Source organism: Tupaia chinensis, unplaced genomic scaffold, assembly GCF_000334495.1.
Source record: "Tupaia chinensis unplaced genomic scaffold, TupChi_1.0 Scaffold143582_1, whole genome shotgun sequence".
Taxonomy (NCBI): Eukaryota; Metazoa; Chordata; class Mammalia; order Scandentia; family Tupaiidae; genus Tupaia; species Tupaia belangeri.
In genome coordinates, this window is record NW_006203428.1 from 42449 (window position 1) to 53004 (window position 10556).

The 10556-nt window shown below is 38.8% G+C and overlaps 1 protein-coding gene across 1 annotated transcript in view; it reads right to left on the minus strand.

The window, feature by feature from the left end:
• DGKK (diacylglycerol kinase kappa) overlaps positions 1–10556 on the minus strand; it is a gene marked incomplete at both ends in the record, with an annotated part of 173057 nt that overhangs the window by 24352 nt on the left and 138149 nt on the right. Inside the window, 4 exon segments of the mRNA XM_027766479.1 lie at positions 5751–5850; positions 6687–6778; positions 8593–8674; positions 9828–9967. Coding sequence (XP_027622280.1) covers positions 5751–5850; positions 6687–6778; positions 8593–8674; positions 9828–9967 — 414 coding nt within the window.

Sequence of the window (10556 nt, forward strand, 5' to 3'; positions counted from 1 at the left end):
GGAGGTCAACTACATGGGAGTCCAGCAACACAGCCATTATGCTAACTGCTGGTCCCAATACATGTGGTTTTTATTTTTATTTTTAAATTTCATTTCCCTTTAAACATTCACTCACTTGATTTAATTTACAAAGTGAATATTTCAACATGTGAACATTTCTCCCCAGTCCAGTTGATAAAACTATAAAATATCTTCAACAGGTAATACCACATTTCTTTGATCCATTAATGCTTTGCCTCTCAATTTTCCTTTTAAAAGACTTTCCTCAGACTATAGTCTTTCACACACACTATATCAGGTATTCACATCCGTTTACTGTGTTTCAATATCCTTTAGTCAATCAATTTCTATCACAGAGTGTGGACACTCAGTATATATTAAGTGGGGACATACAATATCTTTCATTCATAGCCTGGCTTGCTTCACTCAGCAGTAAATCTTCCATATTCTTTCACTTTCTGTCAAAAGCCAGGGTCTTGTTTTTTATGGTTGCATAGTATTCCATAGGATATATGTGCCACACTTTTTCAATCCATTTATCTGTTCGTGGGCATTTGGGTTGGCTCCATGTCTTAGCAATTGTGAATACTACCACAGCAAACATCGATGTGCAAGCACTTTTCTGATTAATAATTCTTCTGTCCTTTGGGTAGATACCAAGAAGTGAGATTGCTGGATCATATGGGTAGTTCTATTTGTAGATTTCTGAGAAATCTACAAATTGTTTTCCACAGTGGCTACATTCCCACTAGCAGTGTAAAAAGAGTTACCCTTTCACCACACCCCTCCAGCACTTGTCATTTTTTTTCTTTAATCTTAGTCATTCTGACTGGCATTAGGCGGTATCTCATCATTGTTTTGATCTGCATTTTCCTTACTATGAAGGATGTTGAGCATTTTTTTCATATGCCCTTTGGCTATCTGTATGTCATCCTTAGAGAGTGTTTTTTTTTTCCAACTCATTCTCCCATCTTTTAATAGGGTTGATGATCTTTTGTTCAGAATAGCTGCATGGGTTCCTATGTATTCTGGTTATCAGTCCCTTATCTGACACATAGTTGACAAAAATATTTTCCCATTCTGAGGGCTGTCAATTCACACTAATTACTGTGTCTTTTGTCATCCAGAAATTTCTTTGTCTGAAGTAATCCCATTTGTATATTTTGGGGATTATCGACTGTGCTTTGGGGTCTTATTTAAGAAGTCTTTGCCTAGCCCAATATCACCCAATTTCCCCAGTGCTTTCCAGGGGCGGTTTTATAGTTTGAGGTCTTAGATTTAGATCCCTGATCCACCTTGACTTGATTTTTGTCAGAGGTGAGAGGTAGGGGTTCAGATTCATCTTTTGGCAGGTGGAAATCCAGTTTATCCAGCACCATTTGCTGAAGAGGTTTTCCTTTTCCCACTGGATTGACGGGTACCCCTTGTCAAAAATCAGTTGATTGTATGTTTGGGATTTATTTCTGGGGACTCTGTTCTGTTCCATTGGTCCACCTGTCTGTTTTTGTGCCAGTACCATGCTGTTTTGATTACCACCGCTTTGTAGTATATTTTGGGGTCAGGGAGTGAGATGCCACCCACTCTACTCTTCTTTTTCAGGATTGCTTTGGCAATACGGGGTCTTTTATGATTCCAGACAAATTTTATGATTGTCTTTTCTAGATCTGTGAAGAATGTGTATGGTACTTTGATTGGGATTGCAATAAATATGTAGATTAATTTGGGTAGAATAGCCATTTTGATTACATTACTTCTTCCAATCCAAGAACATGGAATGTCATTCTACTTTTTTGTGTCATTTTCAATTTTTTTTTTTTTAGCTTCTCATAGTTTTCTTTGTGAAGGTCTTTAACTTCTTTCATTAGATTTATTTCTAACTATCTTATACTTTTTGTGGCTATAGTAAATAGAATTACTTTTTTTCTGTTCTATCTCAGTCTGCCTGTTGTTCATATACAGAAATGCTTTAGATTTCTGGATGTTAATTTTGTATCCTGCTACATTACTCTATTCATGTATTACTTCAAGGAGTTTTTTTATGAATACCATTTGGTCTTCTATGTATACAATCATGTCATCTGCAAAGAGAGTTTCACCTCTTCTTTTCTTATTGGAATGCTTTTTATTTTATTCTCTTTTCTGACTGCATTGGCGAGGACTTCCAGTACTATAATGAAAAGGAGTAGAGAAAGTGGGCATCCTTGTCTTGTACCCATTTTTAGTGGAAAAGCTTTCATCCATTCAGGATGATGTTCACTATGGGTTTTTCGTGGATAGCTTTTATTGTATTGAGAAATGTCTTATCTATGCTGATATTGCTGAGAGTCTTGATCATGAATGAATGTTGTATGTTATCAAATGCTTTTCTGCATCAATTGATATGATCATTTGGTTTTTATCTTTCTTTCTGTTAATATGGTGTATTACATTTATGGTTTCACATATGTTGAACCAACCTTACATTCCTGGAATAAAGCCTACCTGATCATAGCGTATGATCTTTTTTATAAGTTGTTGGATACAATTTGCTAATATCTTGTTGAGAATCTTTGCGTCTATATTCATCAGAGATATTGGTCTATAGTTTTCCTTCCTTGTCCTGTCCTTATCTGTTTTAAGGATAAGGGTGATAGAGGCTTCATAGAATGAATTAAGGAGAGACTCACCCTTTTGGATCTTTAGAAATAACTTGAGCAATATGGGGGTTAACTCTTCTTTAAAATTTTTGTAGAATTCAGAGGTGAATCCATCAGGACTAGGGCTTTTCTTTGTTGGGAGGTTATTTATTACTGATTCAATCTCCTGACTTGTTATGGGCCTGTTCAGACTTTCTACATCTTCCTGACTCAATCTTGGAATTGTATGTATCCAGGAATTTGTCCATCTCGTCCACGTTTTCTTGTTTCTTGGCATATAGTTTTTCATTGTGTCCTCTAATGATGTTTTGTATTTCTATTATGTCTGTTGTTATATTGCCAGCTTCATTGCAGATTTTATTTACCTGGTTCCTTTCTCTCTTCTTAATAAGTCTCACTAGAGGTTTATCAATTTTCATGATCTTTTCAAAGAACCAGCTTTTACTTTCAATTTTTTTTCTGTATAGTTAGTTTATTTTCTATTTCATTTATCTCTGCTCCTATCTTTATTATTTCCTTTCTCCTGGAGATTTTTGGATTATTTTGCTGTTTCTTTTCCAGTTTTCCAAGTCACGATCTTAGGTGATCCATTTGCCTTCTTTCCATCTTCTTCTTATGTGCACTAATTGCTATGAACTTCCCTTTTATGGCTGCTTTAGCAGTGCCCCAAAGATTATGGAAACTCATATCCTCATTGTCAGTGACTTCCATGAATCTTTTGGTCTCAGTCTTTATTTCTTCAGTAGTTGTGAAGTCATTCAGGAGTAGGTTATTTAATATCCGTGTATTTGTGTATTTCTGAGAGTTTCTCTTGAAATTAAAATCAAGTCTAATTCCATCATGGTCAGAGAAGATGCTGGATATAGTTTCTATACTTTTGAATCTGTAGAGGCTTGCTTTGTGTCCTATCATGTTGTCAATCTTGGAAAAAATTCTATGTGGGGTGGGAAAAAAGTATATCTTGTGGTTTTTGGATGGAAAGTTCTATAGATGTTTGTTAAGTCTATTTCATTTATGGAATCATTTAGATCCTTTATTTCTTTACCTATTTTTTGTCTAGATGATCTGTCCATAGGGGATAGTGGAGTATTGAGGTCTCCAACAATTAGTGTGTTGTTTTCTATGTCTTCTTTTAGATCTAACAGTCTTTCCTTCACGTTTTCGCGTGCTCCTGTGATAGGTGCATAGATATTTATAAGCGCTATATCTTCTTGATGGATTGACCCATTTACTACAATATTGTGCCCTTCTTTGTCTCTTCAAAAAGTTTTTGTTTTAAAGGCTATTTTGTCAGAAATTAGTATCGCAACTCCTTTTTCCAACCCTTCACTTTCAGTCTCTGTATGTCTTTACCCATGAGGTGGGTTTCCTGTAGGCAACATAGGGTTTCTGGTTTTTTTTAACCCATTCAGCCAGACTGTGTCTCTTGATAGGAGAATTTAATCCATTTACATCGAATATTATAGATATTTGTGGACTTGCCCCAGTGTTTAAGTTGACCATTGTCTTGGCTGCCTTTTATGCCTTTATTTGTGGCTGTTGATTCTTTAGTTTTCCTGGAACAGTACTCTCCTCAGTGTTTTTTGAAGAGCTGGTCTGGTGTTGGCAAATTCTTTCAGCTTTTCTTTGTCTGAAAAGATTTTAATCTTTTTTTTTTTCCATATGAAGGACAGTCTTGTAGGATATAATAATCTTGGTTGAACTTGTTTTTCTCTTAAAACTTTCAATAAGTCTTCCCATTCTTTCCTTGCTTGTATTATTTCCATTGAAAGGTCTCGTGTTAGCCTGATGGGATGATTTTTGGAAGTCACTTGTCATTTCTCTCTTGCCAGTTTTAGTATCATGTCTTTATCTGTGGTCTTGGAGAGTCTGGCTAAGATGCGCCTTGGGGAAGATCTTCTTGGGTTGATTCTATTTGGGGTCCTTTGTATTTCTTGGGTATGGATGCTTGAGTGCCTCTCTAAACTTGGGACATTTTCTTCCAGCATTTCATGGAATAGATTTTCCATGCCCTTATTAGTTTCTTCACCTTCTGGGATGCCAATTATCAGATGTTTGGCATGTAATGGAATCTAGTATTTCTCGTATATTATCCTCATTTTTTTTGTTGTTATTTTCTCTATCTTTTTGGTGTTTTCTTTTTCTAGGTCATAGGTTTTATCTTCTACATCAGAGATTCGACCTTCAGTATGGTCTAATCAACTTTTAATACTTTCAAGAGAGTGTTTTGATTTCCTGTATTACAGACTTCATCTCTAATAGTTCCATCTGATTCTTTCTCAGAGTGTCTATTTCTTCTTTCATGTTGTAGGACTTCTTAAACTCCTGTAGTTCATTATCTCTTTTCTGTTCCAACTCATAGAATTTGTTCACCATGAATTTCCAAATTCTTTCTCTGTCTAGGGGGTTGGGTCCTTTTCTTGGGAGCCTGGATGTAGGATGGGGGTTAGTGGTGCCCCTGCCTCAACATTTTTGCTGGTCAGGGGTTTAGAGATGGAACTCGAGCTTGGCTGCAGAGCAAAGGCCGGTCTGTCTAGGGGGTTGGGTCCTGGTCTTGGGAGCCTGGAAATTGGGCGGGGGACAGCGGTGTCCCTGCCTCAACATCCTTTGCTGGCCAGGAGCCTAGAGATGGAGCTGATGCTCTGCTGCAGAGCAAAGGTCAGTCTGTCCAGGGGCTTGGTCTTAGGAGCCTGGAAGTGGCGTGGGAGGCAGTGGTCCCCCTGCCTCAACATCCCTTGCTGGCCTGGGGCCTAGAGATGGAACTGCTCTATATGTATTTTTAAAGCATGTTCTAGTATACAATCACGTGCATACATGCTTGGTGTATACTTGTGTCTAGTGGTGAGCAGGTGCCTGGCATATATGGTAAGGTACTACATCTATGTGTATGCATACATAGTGCCACTCTTCATTTTTTAAAAGATGAAAGTTTGATGAGCTTGGATTTTCCCCTTCAGTGAGGATTACCAGCTAGCTCTCCTTGCCTATCTCTTACATTTCCCAATGAATGGCATGTGCGCTTTGATTTAAAAGTGCCCACTTGAAAAGGGACAGGAGTGTGAAAGTGGCCCCTGACTCGAGAAAGTGAATAATACAAAAGGAATGGAAACTTACTTTTAAAACCACAGACTCTATTGCTGTATTGTTCTGTCTTATCTGACTCCAGGCCTTTACAACATCAACCACGAAATCTTCCACTGCTGAGCACAAGAATCTGGAAGGATAAGAGATGTCACAATGTGACATGGGCTGTGAGGTCCAGAGTCCTTCTCTTTCATAGCATCACTAGTATCCATTCTTCCTCTTTCTTTATCCCTTCCCACTCTTCCTCCCTCTTTCTCTTGTCCCAACCCTCTCTCCTCTGTTTTTCTTACAGATGGTGACATATTCCCATCTACACTTCAGTCCAGTTTCACAGCACTTCCCAAGTTGAGTACCAAAGATATTTTGACTAGCATTTCTTAGTCCTAATTCTGAATTTTCACAGAAAAAATTTACTTGGTTCCACATGGGTCAGATTTCCAATTTTGGTAAATCATCTATGATTCAAGGGCCTGGCTAATTTAGTACTAACAGAATGACATTGGGAATACTCACCCTGTGGGGAGTGTTTCTCAAAGGATTTCCAGGAGGAACAAATGACCCACATATGTAGAAGAGGGAATAGTGATCCAATTATGAGGGTAGCTCTAGGTCAGTTTTACAGAGACCTTTCCCAGAGTTAAAGATGGAAAGCAGGCATCTGCACTGTAGGGAACTGTGCTGTGCTCTTGAATGGCATGGAATGTTGTACACTCTGTTACCCTCTGTAACCCTCTGTCCATATCTCTGGCTTGCAGATTAGTGTTTTTGGAGCAGCAAGAGCTCTTTGCTCAACTCATCTTTCTTTTCTAACTTTCTATTCAGGTGAACTGAGTTGGTAGAAATTCAATTTGGGAAGATAACCATATATAGTTCCTTTGGTCTCATACCCCAATTATCAAAATGAATCTCTTTTCTAACCTTGGAACAGCCCATGAGGGGCAAAAAATACCCCAAAGTAAGGCTGACCTGGTTGCAATGATCATCTCTGTGGGGTCCTTGGCTTTCAGGATTTTGTTCAATTCAGTGCTTGAAGATTCCAGATGTTGAATGGCAGCAGCCTGTGGGGTGGGGAATGAAGGGAGTTGGGGGAGAGAAAGAAGAGTTCAGCCCTGGAATCTGAGTATTGGGATACTGTGCTACCCATTCCCATCCCCTCAGCCTCAATATTACAATCCTTCTGCCTTTACCAGTAACCCAACTGCCTATCTGAAAATAATCACCATCAAAGAATTCTTGTTGATGGTCCCCAGAGATCACCTTAGACCTGTAGTCATTCTATAAATTAGAAATACAATTTTTTTACCGGTACCAAAATAGACACATAGACCAATGGAACAGAATAGAGAACTCAGAAATATTTTATTTCTCTTACTTAAATGAATAGTCAAAAGCTCATATGAAGGAGAAACTGTTTGTTCTATGTTTCAAATGAACAATCTCCTTTTCCATAGCTACTAAGTATTAGAAATGGGATTTGAATCCATATCTTTCCAATGCTAAAGTGTCACCTCTTAAATACTACTACAACTACTAATAACACCGCCCACTTATATAGTGCTTATTCTGTGACAGAGAGATTGTTTTACACTATCTGTATATATTTTTCACATAATCTTTATAACATTATGAAATAAGGATTGTTATCCCAATTTCACTGAAGAGAAAGCAGAGACACTGAGAAGGTAAAGTTGGTAAATGCCACAGCCATGATATGATTTCAGGTAATCTGGCTCTTGAGTCTGTGCTTTCAATGACTTCTCCTTTTCCTTCTATATCACCCTCTATATTGAAGCATCCACCAAGTCTTGATAATTCTATTTCTTTGTTATGTTTCAGATATGTTCACTTTTCCTCATCCATATTACCACTCCACAGTCTGGATCATTATCATCTCACCTAGACAATTATAGAATCTCCTAGCTTTTCTCTTTATCTTTAATATTTATTCCATCAATTGTTTCTGCAGACACCATAGAACTCTTCTGCTTAAAATCCTTCTGTTAAAGAACAGAATGGATAGATGTTTCAGTGTATGATAAAGCAAGTATAGAGAAATGTAATGACAGAAACTACCATTTCAAGTTTCATGTGTTTTTGGAATTTTTCATAGTAATTCTAAAAACCCTTGATAATTCTCATTGGTCTTAGAATAAAACTCCAAACATCCTACCATGTTTTCCCAGTCCCCAATTACTTCTCCAACCTCATCTTTAGTCACTTTCCTTGTATTTCCCCTCCCTGGTCCCTATGCTCCAGCCATTATAAATGTAATTCAAGTCCATGAATAGCCCATGCTCTCTCTTGCCTTAGGAACACCTTACACTGTTTCATCTGTCTGGAACAGGACTCCTCTTTCTTATTTTCTGGTTAACTCCCTCTGGTGTTCAGATCTGTTATAAAATGGTACTTCTATTGAGAAAATTTCCCTGATTTCCTCCAAGACTGAGGTAGATACATTTGCTAAATGTTCCCGACTCCATCTACTTCCTTATATGCATACTACTTGATTGAAACTATTTATTTTACTATATGTCCAAGTAGACTATGAGCTCCATGACAACAGGCACTATTTCATTAGTCTTTACCCATTAGTATTAAAGAACAGCTCCTAGGACAGTATTTCACATATAGTAGTCACTCCATAAATATTTTATGAAGTGTCCAAATGAATCAGTAGAGGACTAAATTAAATTACAACCCTAATACCTAATATAGTTCTTAGTAAATACTTGCTGACTGACATGTTCTTAGGCCTCAGTGATCTCAGTCAAATCAAGCCCATGGATAATAAAAATGCTTCTCTCTGGGCTTTGGTTATATTTTCACCATGCAATACAGATGCTGGCCTGAATGACAACTGGACAATAGTTACCTCAAATTGTGGTACATCCATTTTGACCTGTCCTTTTAGCAGAGGAGTTTGTTTGGGAGTCTCACGAATCATCACACTCCATCTGGAATGAAGTTTGAAGAAAGATATTTAGGGTCTCTGTTTCATTACAGGCTATAATCAGTGCTTCACAGGTCATGATAAAGGTCAAATGTTTATGTAGTGGGGAAAGGTGGGTTTCTAAACAATCTCTGGTCACCTGATCTCAATATATACCCCAAGAGAGGCTTTTACCTCATGACTTCTGTAGGCCAGTGTGATGAAAGGAATTCTCTCCCAGGGGTCTTAGAGAGCAGTGCTTCTCACCAGAGGTGACCATCAAGATCATGTGGGGTGCATTTGTTAAAGTACACATGGCAGGACTCTCTCTGAGGCATACTGAATAACAGTCTTTGTGGTGGGGCCCAGCTTGGCATCTTGAAAAACTTCCCAGGAGATCCTAATGGGTAACCATCAGTCAAATAGTCATATATGCCCCAGTACGGAAAGGTTTGTTTCCCCTCAGGTGATAGCTCTACTTTCTCTAGAGCAGAGATTATCTGAACACCCATGTGGTTTCTGAACATCCTGTCTGTTTTTTAGTTTCTTTGAAAACCTGATGAAAAAATGGACTATTTCCTAAGGAAAAAAATATACTTACATAAATAATTTGTTATGTATTTTGAAAGAGACTCAAAGAACCTTTAAAATTTATCCATGGGGCTCTTACTCCAAGATCTTTTACGTTTAAATATGGGTTTCAGTGATGTTTGAAGGATACATGGTAGAGCCTAGTTTTCCAAGAGACTAGGCCCCCTAAATTGCTCTGTACAAAAGCCATAAGGAAATGAGGCTCTGTGGGACAGTTTATAGTACTTTTTGTTTGTTTGTTTGTTTAAAGTTGTTTTTTTTTCCCATAAGGCATATGCTTGCCAGAAAGAGAGAGAGAGAGAGATAATGGGAGGGAAAGCAAAAACTCACTCCTAGAGGGGATAGCTATGCCATAATGCCTTCTCCATTCTCCTCTCAGGATTTTGGGCTTGCATGCATACGTGCCCAGGGTGTTTCTCAAGCTGCCTTGTCCAGCATTTGAAGCATGGTTGGCTATGTGGGAGTCCAGTGCCTTAACCACCAGCCACCTGCTGACCCCTGTAGTATTTGTTGTCAAGATGAAGTAACTGAGAATAACTGGTGTGGGACTGGAAGAGACACAGGGACCTGGTCTTTTGGCCACTCACCTGTCTAGAATCCTCACACTAGCTTGCTGCACTCTGTTGAGTATATCAAGAGGTGATTCATTTTTGTTCCAAAATGCACCCCAGCCCAGGACACGGGCCAGATCATTACCAGTTCCAAGTGGGATGACTGCAAGCTGACACTGCAAGAATAAAAGGAGATACCCTTTTTCAGGCAGTCCTTCATCCAAGCTTCACTCATTATAAAATCCACAGGATATTCTTTCTGAAGAATTATGGTCTTACAGTCAGTGGTTTCAAGGAATGTCAGTCTTTGGAAGTATACAGGAGGATATTTGAAGTTGAGTGAAATTTCCCAGTATGAGAATCTACTCAGTAAAGCAGAAAGTTGTGGTAATATGCCAATATTCATAGAAATTCTTACAAAAGAGATATGTAGCCACAAATATTTATCTGGGCTGGGTCAACTAGGTGAGGTTCCTCAGGAGACAAAGCTACTAGAATCAGAAGAGCAGAAGCCTGCTTAGAAAGAGCAGATAGGGGAACCAGCAGTTAGCATAATGGCTATGTCGCTGGACTCCCACGTAGTCGACCGCGGTTCGCGTCCCGGACCCGGTGGCTTAAAACTCACACCGGGCGCATGTGCGTGCGTGCCCAAGATCCCGAGAGGAGAATGGAGGAGAAGGGATTGCGGCGTGACCATCCCCCCTGGGGGGTGACTTCTCGCTTTCTGTCTCTATGTCTCTCTCTGTCTGTCTGGCAAGCGCACGT